This window comes from Tachyglossus aculeatus, chromosome 22 (assembly GCF_015852505.1).
Source record: "Tachyglossus aculeatus isolate mTacAcu1 chromosome 22, mTacAcu1.pri, whole genome shotgun sequence".
In the NCBI taxonomy this organism is placed as follows: Eukaryota; Metazoa; Chordata; class Mammalia; order Monotremata; family Tachyglossidae; genus Tachyglossus; species Tachyglossus aculeatus.
The window spans coordinates 35,886,108-35,904,122 of record NC_052087.1 but is presented as its reverse complement, the minus strand read 5'-3'; the positions used below and the strand labels follow the sequence as shown (position 1 = coordinate 35,904,122).

Below are 18,015 nucleotides of genomic sequence, written 5' to 3'. Positions count from 1 at the left end.
GCTGGCCGGCAGGGCCCAGGAGCTTCAACGAGAAGCTCGGAGACCAGCGCCGACCCAGAATGCCGAGGATGAGATGGGGCCGATTCCAGATGGAGCCGTCTGGAGACTCCAGTGGGAAAAAACTGGAGTCACACCCGGCCTGAAGCCGGAGATTTTCCAGTGGATCCATGGCCTGGGCAGGGGTGGTCTGGGGGTCTCTTCCCAAGGGCACTTTCCCCTTTAGGCTGACCCTGTGCACGTGGACACTTCCCCTTAGAGTTTTCCCCAGGAAGGTACCCTCGGATCCCCAACAACCTCTAGTGAGTCCTCCCTCCCACTCCCGTGCTCCTTTTCTCCTGAAAACCCGAGTCTCTCTTGAAAACCCCCAGTGGGCTGCAGGGCCCAGGCCTTGAGGCCTACCCTTGCGCTCCTCCCTCCTTTCCTCCCACTCTCTCTCTCCTGTGGCTGTCAATGATGCTGTTTTTTTTTTTCCTCCTCCAGGGTTGGTTTCTTATGCTTTTTTATTCTCTCTCTCTTTTTCTCCCCTTCCTTCCTCCCACCGCTCCCTGCCTCCGGGGCCTCCCCGTCTTGCTGCCGGCTGGCTGCCCCACTCCGGGCAGGGAAGGCCGGATGGTGGTGCTATCCTTGGTCTTAGGGCTCTCGGAACAGGATGACTTTGCCAATATCCCTGACCTGCAAAACTCGGGAAACCAGCACTCCCAGAACACTCAGGGGGACAAGAGGTATGAGCAAAGGCGAGGACTTTCCAGCAGCGAAGAGCAGAGAGGGCCCCGGCGGGGGTGGAGAAGGAGGAAACGGCGGCGGTACCCACACCTCCAGAAATCTGTGGTCAGCCAATAGGAGAGCTGGGAGAAGGACAACTCCCCTGCCTGGGTCTCCTCAGGCACTGGGTCTGGTGATGGTGGCTTAGAACATTCTGGATCGTGTCTGCTGTCTCAGTCCCTCCTCCCCTTCCCCTCTCCCCCTCCACACAGGCTCTGCCCCTATCCATTCACCACCCTATGTGAAAGCGCCTCCCTCTCCCTCTTCCGTCTCCCCTCTCCATTCTCTTCCACCGCCTTCATCTTTCTTGCCCTCCCACCTCCTAAGAAATCCTTGTTGCTCCAGTGGCTGGTGGGTAGAAGAAAAGAAGAGAGGGGACATTCCCCCCTCCACTGCTTTTCTTAGACTCTCTGTGACTGCTGATTTCCTCTTTTTTAATTTTTTTAAATGGTATTTGTTAAGTGCTTACTATGTTCCAGGCATTACGCTAAGCACTGGCTTAGATACGAGATAGGGGAGGAGGGAGAAGAGGGCAGAAGGTGAGATGCCTGAAGAACAGGGAAAAAAAGCCAAATCCAAAGCAAGGAGGGATGAAAACAAGGGGAAATTATCAGAGGAGAGGGGCTTGGGGCCCATGGAGGGACTGGATGGAATTCACTGGGAAAAATAGCAATTTTCTTGTCTCTGAACCTGTTGATCTCTGGGCCCACCACGATCATCAGACCCATCCTGGGGGCGAGCCCTGGAGCTAACTGGGAAGTCCTGGTAGTGTGGAATCCCAAGGACCTCCCTAGAAAAGACCCCAAATCTCAGGTCACCCCTAGAACTGTCCTAATGGGCCTCCAAAATCCTTTAGGCACAGGCTGGCCAGTCTCCCTTCGTCCTCCAACCCCCAGGCCTGGGCTCATATCCTTGGAAGCAGGCTAGAGCCCCCAGAGATGGGGGTGGGTTTCTGGGGCACAGCTGTTCTCCTTGGAAAGTGGCATGCTCTGGGTCCTCGCTTTGAGGCGTCTGACCTCAGGCCCTGGGTGGGAAGCTGTCAGCTCCTTTAAGCAGGGCAGACAGAAGCTGGGTACAGGCTAGGAGGGAAGGCCTTGAGGCCCCGTAAGAAGGGAATCCCGGGGGTGGCTGAAGACTTCCACTCCATATGCTTAAGATGAGCTGTTGCCCTTGCCTGGAGCTGAGGACCCCCTGCCAGGAGCAGGCTCATTTACAGAAGACATAAAGCTCCCAATTTAGAGGCCTCAGGATTCACCCGGTGGAAGGTGGGCAACAGGGGAGTGGGGTCTTTACTGATTTGACCTTGGGACTCAGCTATCTCTCCCCAGGGCTTAGTCAGGGAAGGCCTCTTGGAAAAGTTGTGCCTTCAATAAGGCTTTGAAAAGGGGACGACCCTCCTGGTCTCGGGTCTTCATGTGCCAGCTAGCTGCCCCACCCTTCTATGGATGTGGCTGTGGGCAGACGGCAAGCGAGGTGTGAGCCCCCCCTCCAACCCGTTGGAGGGGGCAGGGAGAGATGGTGACGTGGACCGGTTGCCCGGGGCTCCTGGCCCGCCTTGGCACTGCCCCAACACTCCCCAGATGGTGCTTGTTCTCTGGCCCCACACGCCCACAGGCCCCTCATTTTGGCTGCTGCCAAATGCCCAAGGCATCACAGATGCCAGTTTCCAGAGCTTGAGTTTCCAAGCCAGAAGGTGGGAGAGGAGGCCCCGGTAGAGAGGGAAGTGAGGTAGGAAGGGCCCAGGCTCGAGTGCCCCCGAGAGCCCATAAGACACCAGCCCTCCCTGAGAGAGCATGTGAAGCGTGAGGGAGCAGGTGTAGAGCTGGGATCCAGATTTCGTATTACCCATGTGCTAATTAACTGGCACCATTTGCACACTCACCGCCTATTTTTACCTTCCACCACAGAGCTTTCTCTCCATATTTTAGCACATCTCTCCCGATCATCACATTAGTCCATTCCCACCTTTCCCACCCCTCCCCACTCACAGAAAAGTGGATGTGGAGATGTGATCCACCAAGTCCTCAGGGGCAAAGGGATCCTGCCCAACCAAGCCCAGGTCACCCACCTGCTGCTCATTCTGTCCCAGCCCGTTTTCCCTGGGCCATGATCTCCCCACCATCAGTCAAAGGTGTTTATTGAGCTCTTACTGGGGGCCGAGCACTGTACTTAGCTACCAGAAGAGTACGCTGACGTAAGGAGATGTGAGCGAAAGTGGGCCAGAGTCCACTTTCTGTTGGTCTGGAGGTGTCACGTTTGTTTTCCCTCATTTGGGAGAAGAGGGGGTGGACTGGATGAGGCCTGTTTGGGAGAATGAGGAAATGATGGTATTTCCTTGCCCTTCTTCTGGTAGCCCCCAGGGACTCAGCTTTTCCCTGTTCCTGTTGCTTTCCATCTTCTTGGTGGGGTCCATAACTGGTTCCCCCCAGTCCCTGGGCCTGGCAGAGGGAGGGGTGATGCTCCCAGGGCCACTGGCAGTCCAAATGACAAGGCACCACCTGCTTAGGGACCCTGGGCCTCCATTGTCCTGTGGGAGAGATGAGATGGAAGCCGGGACAGAGGGCTGAAGGGGCTCCTAAAGCCGTGCTCCCTCGTGGGTGGCAGAGTAGGGGGACAGAGAAGGGCAGGGGAGCAGACTCCCTTCCCATCCCACCCACTCTCTTTTAGGACAGGAATCATCATGGGAGTCCTGTCTGTGGCTCAAGGCTGTTGGTCCGGATCCCTCCCTAAGGCCTATTGTCTGCCTCCCTCCCTGGCCCCCCTGCCCTGACAACACCTACAGGCCGGAGCTGTAGTCTGAGGCAGGATGCTGGGAGGGAAGGGCGGGAGGAGGGAAGGGTGGCGGCAGCCCCTCCTCCGGACTCTGGCATATGGCTCCGGGAAATTGCCAGAGAGAGTAACCAATCCCCTCCCCATTATGGACTCGTAAAGAACAGGTCTCCGGAGAGCCCAGGACCACGCCATGTCAGAGGACTGCTACTGCCCGGTGCCCATCCGCTTCTCCACTCCTCGGCCTCAGCCTCGGGCCTGGGGCTGCCCACATGGATTAGGGGTGGGGAAAGGGTCTCTCTGAACTGGTGGAAGGGGCTTTAGTAGTTGGGCAAGATTCTGACTCCTTGGGAGAGCAAGAGGGCTCTGAGGCTCCCTCCTGGTGGGGAGGCTCAGCCCTGTTAGCTTTTGCCCTCATTTCCCCTACTGTACCCCCTCCATCTCCCTCTCCCTGCCGTGTCTCCCATCCCCCATCTCTCTGATGGAGTTCACCCTTGCATTTCCCTTCATCCTCTGGGGATCCAGATGGGTTGCAGCCATTGCCTCCCGGGGATGGGGTGGCGAGAAGGGGGCTTCCCTGCCCTGACGCGCCCATTTCTCTTCTCAGCTCTCCTCACTCAGACTCTGCTGTGTCTCCCAGGCCTTGGTGTGTGGTCCATCCCCCTCCTCCTCTCTGCCTCTCCTCCCAGCCGTCGTCGTGCCCCCTTGTCAGCGCCTGTCTGCCCCAGCCCTAGTGGTCCCAACCGAGCGTCTTGTGGCTGCTTCCTCTCTGACTAACCTTTCTCTGCTCCTTTCTCTCTCTTTCTCTCTTCTCTCTCTCCCTCTCTCTCTCTCTCTCTCTCTCTCTCTCTCTCTCTCTCTCTCTCTCTCTCTTCCTTCCCATCTGCTCCTCACAGGAGGCATCCTCTCGTCCTGTGACTGAGACTCTTCTCACTGCTTCCTTCTCTTCCCCTCTCTCTCTCTGTCTGTATCTCTATTTCTTTTTCTCTCTCCCTTTCTCTCTGTCCTGTGACCTCTGACAGCTTCAGCGGTGCTAACCATCTTTCCCAGGCTGCTTTGCAGCTGTGCTGATGCTGTGGTGTTGCCAAAATAACTCCAAGTTTTTCATACCTTCAGCAGTCAATCTGACTCTCTCCTCCTCTCTCACTCTATTTTTAACCTGACTTTACCTCTCCAGTTATTTCAGTCTTCTTTCCTCCCTGTGCCTGTGTCTGTGTGAGCATGTCTCTGTGTGTGTGTGTGTGTGTGTGTGCGTGTGTGTGTGTGTGTATGTGTTTGTGTACGTGAGTGTATCTCTTTACCCCGTGTCTTTGGGAGGGTGTTTGAAAGAGATTGTCATTTGTCTTTGAGGAGTTGTGTGTTTATGTGGTCACTGAGCTGATTTCAGGTTCATGTGGTGGGACATGGTCTGGGTCTGAGCATCTCTCTTCTGGGTGCCAGCATTTCTGGGTCCCTGCTTTCTCTGTTTCAGTCTGTCCTGACTCGAATACAAATCCTGGCATGCTTAAGTTTTCCTGGGGAGTATCCTTTCGGTTCTGTGAGCCTGTAGCTGTATGTCTGCCCTCATGGATGTTCTGGTTGGATCGCATCTGTTTCATACCAATCTCTCTCTGTGTCAGCGTTAATGGGTCTTGGAGTCCCCCTTCCCAGGCCTTGGCACGTACTGGACTGCATGCCTGCCCATGCCTGTGGGCCCAGTGATGTGTGCTTGCCGCTGGTTCATACTGGTGTGCCCTGGCTAGCGTCCAGCTCCGTGTTTGTAAGCGAGAGTCTGTGGCTGTTTGCTCTCACTGTCGTTCTATTTTAGCCTGTCCCGAGCCTCATGCTGCTGCTGCTGCTGGTTTTTCTCTCTCCTCTGTGCCTTCACCAATGTCTTCCTCTCTACCTGCCCACATTTCCTCCTCCTGGGAGGCTCCCGTCGAGCCTCAGGGAGCTCACCCCATCTCCTGAGTCCAGTGCCACCGGGCTGGGGACTGCGACTAAACCTCTGAGCCACCGTGACTGAGAACCCCCTCTTTTTGGGGCCGTCCTAGGGTGCAGGGTTAGGCGGTGGTCACCCCCAGAGGAAACAGCCCTTCTATATTCTGGGTTTGCAGTCACTAGATCTGGAACCGGGGATGAACCTGAGCCAGCTGGACCCGAGACCATGACTTCTCCAGAGGCAAATCCTTGGGGTTTCGAAGGTGGGGGTGGAACTTGCCCCCCCAAAAACACTCGGAGAAGGGAAGGCAGAGATGCCAGAGTCTGGACAACTTGCACGGTGCTGCTGCCTGGAGGAGAGTGAGAAGGGTCACTCATTCAATGGATCACTGGTATTTATTGAGCACTTACTATGTGCAGAGTGCTGTACTAAGCGCTTGGGAGCATGCGCTAGAGTAAGTAGACATGATCCCTTCCTGCAAGGAGCTTACAACTTAATGGAGAAGGATGGACACGGAGGGGAGGGGTATGTGGAGAGCAGAGCCATCAATCAATCGAGAGGATTTACCGAGCTGCTATGTGGCTCAGTGGAAATAGCCCGGGCTTTGGAGTCAGAGGTCGTCATCATCATCATCATCATCAATCGTATTTATTGAGCGCTTACTATGTGCAGAGCACTGTACTAAGCGCTTGGGAAGTACAAATTGGCAACATATAGAGACAGTCCCTACCCAACAGTGGGCTCACAGTCTAAAAGGGGGAGACAGAGAACAAAACCAAACATACTAACGAAATAAAATAAATAGGATAGATATGTACAAGTAAAATAAATAAATAAATAGAGTAATAAATATGTACAAACATATATACATATATACAGGTGCTGTGGGGAAGGGGAGGTAAGCTGGGGGGGATGGAGAGCGGGACGAGGGGGAGAGGAAGGAAGGGGCTCAGTCAGGGAAGGCCTCCTGGAGGAGGTGAGCTCTCAGCAGGGCCTTGAAGGGAGGAAGAGAGCTAGCTTGGCAGATGGGCAGAGGGAGGGCATTTCAGGCCCGGGGGATGACGTGGGCCGGGGGTCATGGGTCATGGGTTCAAATCCCAGCTCCGCCACTTGTCAGCTGTGTGACTTTGGGCAAGTCACTTAACTTATCTGGGCCTCAGTTCCCTCATCTGTAAAATGGGGATGAAGACTGTGAGCCCCCTGGGGGATAACCTGATCACCTTGTAACCTCCCCAGTGCTTAGAACAGTTAAGCGCTTAATAAATGCCATCATTATTATTACTGTGTACACTTGGGAGAGTAAAATAGGGTTCCAAGCCATGAACTCTGACCTCAAGGAGCTCCCACTCTAGTGGGGGAAATTTTTTTTAACCATATTTATTGAGTGCTCTGTGTGCAGAGCACTGTACTAAGCACTTGGGAAGTACAAATCGGCAAGATACAGAGATGGTCCCTATCCAACAGTGGGCTCACAGTCTAGAAGGGGGAGACAGACAACAAAACAAAACAAGCAGACAGGTGTCAATACCATCAAAATAGATAAATAGAATTATAGCTATATATGCATCATTAATAAAATAGAGTAATAAATATGTACAAATATACACAAATGTTGTGGGGAGGGGATGGGGGTAGGGCAGAGGGAGGCAGTGCGGCGATGGGGAGTGGAGGAAAAGGGGGGGCTCAGTCTGGGAAGGCCTCCTGGAGGAGGTGAGCTCTCAGTAGGGCTTTGAAGGAAGGAAGAGGGAAATGGGTACAAAGTGATTTGCAGATAAGAAAAGGAGAATGAAAAGATGGACATTTGATGGCATAAGAGCTTAAACAGTAGAGCTCATTGTGGGCAAGGAATGTGTCTACCACGTCTGTTGTACTGTACTCTCCCAAGCACTTAGTACAGTGCTCTGTGCACAATAAATGCTCAATAAATAGGATTGATCGATTGATTGATTAGAATGGGAAAGTGGCTCTTGGTGGTTGGGAATGCAGAAATGCTAAGGGGGCATAAAGCACTGGGGGGGCTGTTGGGAGGATGTGCCATAAGGAGAAGGAAATAAGAATTGGGGAAGATTTCCTGGAGGAGGTGGGCTTTCAGAAGGATTTTGAAGACGGGGAGAGCTGTGGTCTCGCAGGTTTGAAGGGGTAAGACATTCCAGGCAGGAGGAAAGGTGAGATCCAAAAAGATGAGGATCGAGTAGAGTCCATTAGGTTTGGCAAGGAGGTGTCACTGGTGATCTGGGAGGGTGCCGTCTCTATGGAGTGCAAGGGGTTGGAGGAGAGGAAGTGGAGGGAGCAGGTGTTTGCGACCTGTTCTAGAAGTTGGGATGGGAATGGGAGCAGGGGGATGCAACAGTAGGTGGAGGTGATAGAAGAAAATGATTACTCAACACTGGGGCTTCAAACTAGCCCTCCGGGTCGTTACCGAACACCACTGGCTTCCCCCGGGTGTTGCTCAATTCGCCTCCTGCTTCCTTCCCACTCCTTTCCCACTCCCTATGGCTGAATTGGCACTGGGCCCAGCATCTCAGCCAGCTGCACTTTCTGGGCCTCATCCCCATCCGACTGGGTAAACTCCATGGGGGCATTTGGGTGACTGATAGCCCATATGTTCTCACAGAGGGTAATGGAGTTCAGTGGTGTTCTGGACTTGTTGCTGCCTGAAGTGGCGAAGGGATCCAATGAAGGCCTGAGGGGGGACTGGTTAACTCAGGTGGCATCAGAAATGGAGGGTTTAGGGAGCTGAGCTGGGGACCCTAAACCCTCAGGCAGGGCAGAGGGGCAGGCAGATGGAAAGAGGAACCTGTGGGAGCCAACAGGAAGCAGATATGCATCCACAGGTGGGATGAGGTGAGTATCAGGGAAGGTGGACACCTAGCAAGATGCAGGCTGAGAGGGAGGCGGAAATTGTGGAAGGGTGCTGTTCCCCAGGGGGAAGTGGGCAGCCCCTGTGATTGGTAAAGAAGGATCAGGCAGCCCACTCAGACCCCAGCACCCTGTCCATCTCTCCTCCTGCCTCGGCTCACTCCCACTCTTTCGCCAGGTTGCCATCCGGGGGGAAGGCTGTGAATACCACCCCGGTGCCAGGACAGACGCCTCACGATGAATCCGATCGCCGGACGGATACCCGATCCTCCGTCTCTGACCTCGTCAATTCTCTCACCAGCGAGATGCTCATGGTAAGCGGAGCAGCTCCGGGGAGATGCTGGAGAGTTCTCCGTCGGAGCTGACCCAATCCCACTTACAGACTTCCCCAGATAATAATGCCTGTGGCATTGTTAAGCACTTACTTGTTAGGCGCTTATTATGGCTCAGTGGAAAGAGCACGGGCTTTGGAGTCAGAGGTCATGGGTTCAAATCCCGGCTCCGCCACATGTCTGCTGTGTGACCTTGGGCAAGTCACTTAACTTCTCTAAGCCTCAGTTACCTCATCTGCAAAATGGGGATTAAGACTGCGAGCCCCCACGTGGGACAACCTGATCACCTTGTATCCCCCCCAGCGCTTAGAACAGTGCTTGGCACATAGTAAGCATTTAACAAATGTCATTATCATTATTATTATTATTATGTGCTAGGCAGAGTAGACATAAGCTAATCATGTTGGACACAGTCTCTGGCCCACATGGGGCTCACAGTCTTAATCCCCGTTTTACAGGTGAGGTAACTGAGGTATAGAAAAGTTAAGTGACTTGCCCAAGGCCACACACAGAAGATGAATGACATAGCTGGAATTAGAATCCAATCCTCTGACTCTCAATCAATCAATCAATCAATCAATCGTATTTATTGAGCACTTACTGTGTGCAGAGCACTGGACTAAGCGCTTGGGAAGTACAAGTTGGCAACATATAGAGATGGTCCCTACCCAACAGTGGGCTCACAGTCTAAAAGGGGGAGACAAAGAACAAAACCAAACATACTAACAAAATAAAATAAATAGAATAGATATGTACAAGTAAAATAAATAAATAAATAAATAGAGTAATAAATATGTACAAACATATATACATATATACATATATATCTCAGACTCCTGCTCTTTCTACTAGGCCACATTGCTTCAGTGCCTAGAACAGCGCTCTTCACATAGTAAGCGCTTAACAAATGCTATCATTATCATCATCATGCTTCTGTGTGCTTAGCACTGTGCTAAATGCTGGGATAGATACAAGACAATCAGGTCAGACCCAGTCCCTGCCCCACATAGAGATCACAATCTCAGCCCCAATTTACAGATGAGAAAACTGAAGCCCAGGAATAGTAAGTGCCCAAGATCGAAAACAGGCAACTGGGAGAGCTGGGATTAGAATCCCAGTCTCCCAAATCCCAGTTCTATGCTCTTTCCACTAGGATTTCTGGAATCTCAGAAGCTGGGACAGGGAGATGGGGAGAGAGGAGACAGAATAAGGGCAGTTCTTTCACCTGGGATTTTAGGAGCTGGAAAAATCCCAACAGGGGAATCCTTTTCCAGTCCTAGGGTTCACGGCATAGTGGACACAGCATGGGCCTAGGAATCAGAGGGTCATGGGTTCTAATCCAGCTCCACCACATGTCTGCTGGGTGACCTTGGGCAAGTCATTTCACTTCTCTAGGCCTCAGTTACCTCATCTGTAAAATGGGGATTGAGACTGTGAGCCCCACTTGGGACAGGGATTCTGTCCAACTCTACTTCATAATAATAATAATAGCATTTGTTAAAGGCTTACTATGTGCGAAGCACTGTTCTAAGCCCTGGGGGGATACAAGGTGATCAGATTGTCCCACGAGGGGCTCACAGTCTTCATCCCCATTTTACAGATGAGGGAACTGAGGCCCAGAGAAGTTAAGTGACTTGCCCAAAGTCACACAGCTCATAAATGGAGGAGCTGAGATTAGAACCCATGACCTCTGGCTCCCAAGCCCGGGCTCTTTCCACTGAGCCACGCTGCTTCTCTACTTGCTTGTATCCACCCAGCACCTAGCACATAGTAAGCACTTAACAAATATCATAATTATTGTTCTTATCATCATCATTATAATTATTCTTGATTTACCTGATTCCCTGGAATCGTGTCTCCTACAGAGCAGAGAGGAGATGAGATTCATTAGAGAAGCAGTGTGGTCTAGTGGAAAAAGCATGGGTCTGGGATTTAGAGGCCCTGCTGTGTGACTTTGAGCAAGTCACTCAGTTTATATGTGCCTCAGTTTCCTCCCCTACAAACTGAGGATTCAATGCCAGTTGTCCCTCCTTCTTACTCTGTAAGCCCCATGGTGGGACCTGATTATCCTGTCTCTACTCCAGCGTTTAGAATGGTGGTTGGTATATAGTAAGCATTTAACAAATACCACCCATTGAGAAAGTCCAGAGAGAGGGGTCTCTCCGTCCTTGACCCACCTTGTGAGCCTTAAGAACGCTGAGATTCCTTCTAGCTCACTCCCGCAGACTCCTCTAGACTCTAAGCTCATTGTGAGCAGGGGATGTGGCTTACTGGAAAAAGCCCGGGCTTAGAAGTCAGAGGTCATGGGTTCTAATCCTGACTCCACCACTTGTCAGCTGTGTGACTTTGGGCAAGTAACTTCACTTCTCTGGGCCTCAGTTACTTCATCTGTAAAATGGGGATGAAGACTTTGAGCCCCACGTGAGACAACCTGATCACCTTGTATCCTCCACACATCTGCCAAGCTAGCTCTCTTTCTCCCTTCAAGGCCCTACTGAGAGCTCACCTCATCCAGGAGGCCTTCCCACACTGAGCCCCCTCCTTCCTCTCCTCCTCATCCCCCTCCCCCCGCCCTACCTCCTTCCCCTCCCCTCAGCACCTGTATATATGTTTGTACATATTTATTGCTGTATTCATTTTACTTGTACATATTTACTATTCTATTTATTTTATTTTGTTAATATGTTATGTTTTGTTGTCTGTCTCCCCCTTCTAGACTGTGAGCCCACTGTTGGGTAGGGACCGTCTTTATATGTTGCCAATTTGTACTTCCCAAGTGCTTAGTACAGTGCTCTGCATACAGTAAGCGCTCAATAAATACGATTGAATGAATGAATGAATATCCCCCCCAGCACTAAGAACAGTTCTTGGCACATAGTAAGCGCTTAACAAATTCATTCAATCGCAATTATAGAGCGCTTACTGTGTGCAGAGCACTGGACTAAGCGCTTGGGAAGTACAAGTTGGCAACATATAGAGACGGTCCCTACCCAACAAAGGGCTCACAGTCTAGAAGAGGGAGACAGACAACAAAACAAAAGATGTGGACAGGTGTCAAGTCACCAGAATAAGTAAAAACAAAGCTAGATGCACATCATTAACAAAATAAATAGAATAGTAAATATGTCCAAGTAAAATAAATAGAGTAATAAATCTGTACAAATATATATACAGGTGCTGTGGGGAGGGGAAGGAGGTAGGGCGGGGGGATTGGGAGGAGGAGAGGAAAAAGGGTGCTCATCATTATCCTTATTATTATTATTGTTACCATCTCTGCTATATTATACTCTCCCGGTGCTCAATAAATATGATTGATTGATTGATTCGGAGGGGAGAGGAAACAGAGAGAAGAAGCCACAGGGGCAATAGGGAACTGACTCCTGAGTTTGTGGCAAGGACTGAATCTGGTCCCTTTGGAAATCCAGTTCTGCTCACTCTTCACGGGATCCCCTCCCTTCTCTGGCAGAGCAAGGTCTCCCTCTGACCCCATCCCCATCTTCTCTGGACTATCTGCCCACTTGGGCTGGTGGGACGGAGACGTAGTACTCTGTGTTTCCCCCGAGTGGTGGGAATTACAGCAGTTCGGTAAGTCCAGGGGAGTTCTTACACTTCATTTCCACCCTGCCCCAGAAATGGCCCATCCTCATGGTTTGGGAGAGCAGGGCAAAGCAGGACAAAGAGACTTCCATAGGAAGTTGCCTTGGGCAATAAGAAAGAAACTGGCATGTTCCTGGCTTTTCCCTCTCATTACATTTCTTCAGCTCCCCATCAAGGCCAAGCAGTGTTGCCTAATAGATAGGCCTTGGGCCTGAGAGTCAGAAGGACCTGGCTTCTAATCCTAACTCTGCCACTCATCTGCCTGTGTGGCAGTGGGCAAGTCACTTCTCTTCTTCTATGCCTCAGTTACCTCATCTGTAAAATGGGATTGCAAACCATGAGCCCCATGTAGGACATGGACTGTGCCTAACCTGATTAACTTGTATCTACTCCAGCGCTTAGTACAGTGCCTGGCACGTGGTAAGAGCTTAACAAATACTATTAAGGAAAAAAGCCAACCCTCAACAGACCTCCATCCCTGGCTCAGACCCATCCATCTAACAATCAATCAATCATATTTAAACAGCATGGCCTAGTGGGTTGAATACAGGCTTGGGAGTCGGAAGGACCTGGGTTCTAATCCGGCGCTGCCACTTGTCTGCTATGTGACCTTAGGTAGGTCACTTCACTTCTCTGTGCCTCAGTTCCCTCATCTGTACAATGAGGATCAAGACTGTGAACCCCATGTGGGACAAGCACTGTGTCCAGCCTAATTACCTTGCATCTACCCTAGGACTTAGTACAGTGCCTGGCACATAGTAAGCACTTAACAAATACCACTGTAATCATTATTATTACTGTGTGCAGAGTACTATACTAAGCACTTGGGAGAGTGCACTATAACAGAGTTGGTAAGCCTGTTTCCTGCCCACAATGTGCTTCCAGTCTAGAGACTAGAGGCAGACCCACTCCAGCTTAGGGCTAGGCCTAGAATCTCGGTCTAGAGAGAAGGAGGGGTTTAGCGTGCCTCTCCCTTGTCCCAGCTCTTTCACCAGTCCCTCGGGCACCTCTCCTCTCCGATCCTTCTGGAAATTCCCACTGGACTGCCTGCATCTCCAATCCCGATTCTCTTGCCCAGCCCTTCCTGCACTGTCCCGACACCCTGATTCCCAGGTGATGGAGGCGTGGGATCATGGGCAGCTGGAGCCGGTGGCCAGAGGAAGTCTTACACCCTTGCTTCCCCCTGCTGTCTCGTCCTCTGATGGGGGGAGCAACATGGCCCCAAATGTCCCAGCCTGGAGACACTTCTAACTTTCCCTTGCCCTTGGCTTGATCACCCCAGGCCTCCTCCCTTCCCTCCTCCGCTCCTTGATCTCCACCCACCCTCACTCCTCCCTCAGCTCCATCTGACCCACTCCAGTACAGAATGAATTGCATTCATCTTTTTTCCTAAGCCAGGCACTCCAGTTTTAGTCAATCAGTGTCTCTCTTCTCTTTCTCTCTCTCTCTCTGGTCTTCTCTGAATGCCTTTCTAATTGTTTACAGCTTCTTAGAAGCAGAGTTCCCAGAAGATAAGGCAACATAGGGTCCCCATAGAGTCAGGGAGGCAGGCCCCAATTCCTCCTCCCTCTCAAGAGGCCTTGACGCTGTACTGACTTTGGGGACAGGACCAGAGGCCATGTGTGGCTTTATCAGGTCTGAGGAAATGGAGACAAAGCCTCAGACTTGGAACAGAGGAACGCTGCACAATTAACCAGAGCTGGGGCCAGACCGTCAGGGTGAATAGCAATGGTAAAGACAGTGGACAAGCATCATCACCCTAGGTGCTTCTAAGGCATCTCAAAGCCAGGTTTCTCCAAGCCCCTTAAGTCAATCGTATTTACTGAGTGCAGAACACCCTACTGAGCATTTGGAAGAGGACAATATAACAGAGTTCGTAGATATGTTCCTTGTCCACAGTGAGCTTACAGTCTAGGCCATGGTCTTGTCTACAGTCTAAATCAGGAATTGAACTGGAGCTCTGCCCTCTATGAGGGACTGTTGGGTCTAATTCCCCAAATTCACAACTTGCCTGCTGTGAGACTTTGAGCAAGTCCCCAGACTTTTCTGTGCCTCAGGTTCCTCATGTATAAAAGGGAATCCAGTACCTGTTCTCCCTCCTGTTTGGACTGTGAGCCCCGTGTTGGACAGAGACTATTTCCAAAGTGATTATTTTGAATCTACCCCACACTTAGTATAATGCTTAGCACGTAGCACTTAATCAATCAGTGGCACTTAATAATAATGATGGTATTCGTTAAGCACTTACTATGTGCCAAGCACTGTTATTCGTTAAGCGCTTACAATGTGCCAAGCACTGTTCCAAGCGCTGGGGTAGATACAAGGTGATCAGGTTGTCCCACGTGGGGCTCACAATCTTAATCCCCATTTGACAGATGAGGTAACTGAAGCACAGAGAAGTGAAGTGACTTGCCCAAAGTCACACAGATGACAAATGGTGGAGCCGGGACTAGAACCCACAACCTGACTCCCAAGCCCATGCTCTTTCCACTAAGCCACACTGCTTCTCCTATACCACCCTGCTTCTCTTTGTGCACTTACTATGTGCAGAGCTCTTGGGAGAGTACAGTGCCACAGAATTAGCAGACATGTTCCCTGCCCATAACGAGTTTACAGTCTATGCTTAACAAATGCCACTATTGCTATAAGTATTATTGCTATTATTATTGCCATTATTGTTATAATTATTATCATTGGTCTGGGATCCTAGAAGGTCCAAGAGAGGAGGACCATGCACCCTTCTGGGAAGGATCATTGTCTCTTCCTTCGAGCCAAGGGAATGGCATTCTGGGTAACACCAGTTGGCCATTCAGCCCAGTGTCCTAACTCCAATTGCGAGAGTATGATAGGTGCCCTCTTTGTCCCCATTCTTTCAGTTATAATAATAATAATAATAATAATAATGGCATTTATTAAGTGCTTACTATGTGCAAAGCACTGTTCTAAGCACTGGGGAGGTCACAAGGTGATCAGGTTGTCCCACAGGGGGCTCACAGTCTTCATCCCTATTTTACAGATGAGCTAACTGAGGCACGGAGAAGTGAAGTGACTTGCCCAAAGTCACACGGTTGACAATTGGCAGGGCCAGGATTTGAACCCCTGACCTCTGACTCCAAAGCCCGTGCTCTTTCCACTGAGCCACACTGCTTCCCCGGTACTAGTTATAGAAGTACCACCCAATACCCATGACTTCTCGCTCTCCTAACTCACCATGAGTCTTACACCTATTTAAGCTTGTGGTGGGCAGGGCATATGTCTGTTTTTTATTCTATTGTACTCTCCCCAGTGTTTAGTACAGTGCTCTGAACATAGCGCTCAATAAATACGACTGAATGAAACGAACCCCGCTTTAAGGTCCTGAGGGTATCTTGGTCCTGCCCAGGAGGCTGGGCGCTGCCATGGGCCTATATTTGCCTTCTGGAGGAGAAGGGTGGTGGTCTCGGTCTGCCCCAGACCCTGCTGGGGGCCGCTGGATTGGTTACCATGGGGACAGCACCACGCTGGGAGAACTGATGTCTCAGATCTGGTTAATTAGGGCTTGGGCCATGGTGGAACGTGAAGGCTGTGGATAAACTGGGCGGTCGGAGTATAAACCATCCCTCTTGGGTCCTCCCTTCTCCCAACCAATTCAGTCGTCATGGGTGATGTGATCTGTGACTGCCTATCGAAGCTCCTGCCCTCTCCAGGTGTGAGAATCCCTGTCCAGGCGAGTACCCCACAACCTCCTCATCGGAAACTCCACCTCAAGTTTTTTTAAATGGCAGTTGTTAAGCGCTTACTCTGTGCCAGGCACTGTATGAAGGACTGGGGTAGATATAAGCTAATCAGGTTGGACAGAGTCTATGTTTCACATAAGGTTCATAGTCTCGATCCCCAATTTACAGATGAGGTAACTGAGGCACAGAGAAGTTGAGTCACGTAGCAGACAAGTGGCACAGCTGGGTTTAGAACTCGGGTCCTCTGAGTCCCAAGCCCGTGCTGTTTTCACTCCCCCTCGTCCCCCTCTCCATTCCCCCATCTTACCTCCCTCCCTTCCCCACAGCACCTGTATATATGTATATATGTTTGTACATATTTTTTTACTCTATTTATTTATTTAATTTATTTATTTATTTGTACATATCTATTCTATTTATTTTATTTTGTTAGTATGTTTGGTTTTGTTCTCTGTCTCCCCCTTTTAGACTGTGAGCTCACTGTTGGGTAGGGACTGTCTCTATATGTTGCCAATTTGTACTTCCCAAGCGCTTAGTACAGTGCTCTGCACATAGTAAGCGCTCAATAAATACGATTGATGATGCTGCTGCTGCCTCTCAGTCTCCTCTGAGTCTGAGCTGCCGGGTCATTTCCTGTTCTGCCTCGGTCTCGGGACCAGATTGGCAGCGATCGGTTCATAGAAGTCAGAAGCGTGGGCCCCTGATGGGCCCCCAGGGTTAGGGGAAATGGATAGGAAAACCTACAGTGCTGTGGAAGGGATGGCCCAGGTCAGATCCCTAATCAGGTGACAACCGTCACCCCCATCCACCCAGCATTCTCCGGTTCCACTATTAGAGACGTAATCCTGGGCTGAGTGAACCACTGATCTGATCCAGTGTGGCATTGCTTAGGAATTTTTTTGTCAGATCTGGAGAAGAAACAGCTTCTGACCCTAAGCAGGGCAGCAGTGAGAAGCAGTCATCTTGCTTCATCCAAGTCCTCGCTTCTCTCCTCTCCTCTTTTTTCCTCTATTCTTTTCCTCTCCTCTTGTCTCCCCTCCTCTCCTCTCCCTTCCTCTCCTCTCCTTCTCCTCCCACCTTCTGCCTCCAGAAAGACAAGCACTCCTGGAGGACGGGCCTTTGCCAGGGAGATTTCCCCCTCATCTGAGCAGGATGATTGATGGGGAATGGGCCATGGCTGCAGGCGGGGGCGGGCGGGTGGGCCCAAGCTGGTCCTGACAATGGCCCTACAGGGGCTGCCTTTGTTCTCGGCTCTGTTCCAGTTGCCCGGCACATATCAATGTCTGGTCGCCCACGCGACCTCAACAACGACTGCCCCCTCCCTGTGCCGCCATTCCTTTGGTAGCACTGGAATTGCGTGGGGGGATCAGTTGCCCCCATGTGGCTACCAACCCTTCGCCTGATTTACCCTACAAATTGATTACCTTTTTGCCTCTCCTGTGGTCCCAATGCCCAGGAGGACAGAACAAGCCCTCGGGGTCCTTCAGCTTCTTCCTTGATGGGGATGCTGGAGTTTGCCTGTCAGTCAAACAGGCCCTGAGTTGAGAGAAATGGCTGCAGGCCTGGCCCTGTCTGAGTCTCGGTCAGCCTCTTCCCCTTTCTGCCCCGACGCTACCTAACAGCTTCTGAGGGGCAACAAAGAGGAGATTGGAGGGGGGCCATCAAGGGCTGTGGTTCTGACCGAGGTACCCTGGGGTTTCTCCCACCCAGCTCTCCCCAGGGTCTGAGGACGACGAGGCTCACGAAGGCTGTAGCCGGGAGAACCTGGGCCGGATCCAGTTCAGTGTTGGCTACAACTTCCAAGAGTCCACCCTCACTGTCAAGATCATGAAGGCCCAGGAGCTGCCAGCCAAGGACTTCAGTGGCACCAGTGACCCCTTCGTCAAGATCTATCTGCTCCCTGACAAGAAGCACAAATTGGAGACCAAGGTGAAGCGGAAGAATCTGAACCCGCATTGGAATGAGACCTTTCTCTTTGAAGGTGAGGCTGGTCATCCACTGGACTCCCATCTTCCACCACCTTGGTCCTGGGGTATTGGCTATCCCGGAAATGTGTCTC

The 18,015-nt window shown here is 51.3% G+C and overlaps 1 protein-coding gene across 5 annotated transcripts in view; it reads left to right on the top strand.

Annotated features, from left to right (window-relative positions):
• Positions 1-18,015, top strand: part of SYT7 (synaptotagmin 7) — a 122,119-nt gene that overhangs the window by 90,240 nt on the left and 13,864 nt on the right. For 4 of the 5 annotated variants that reach the window (XM_038764250.1, XM_038764248.1, XM_038764249.1 and 1 more), the window contains 3 exons: positions 600-722; positions 8,490-8,625; positions 17,667-17,937. In XM_038764250.1, the coding sequence (XP_038620178.1) occupies positions 600-722; positions 8,490-8,625; positions 17,667-17,937 (530 nt within the window). The remainder of the gene's footprint in view (positions 1-599; positions 723-8,489; positions 8,626-17,666; positions 17,938-18,015) is intronic. The other variant, XM_038764251.1, reaches the window with a different exon arrangement.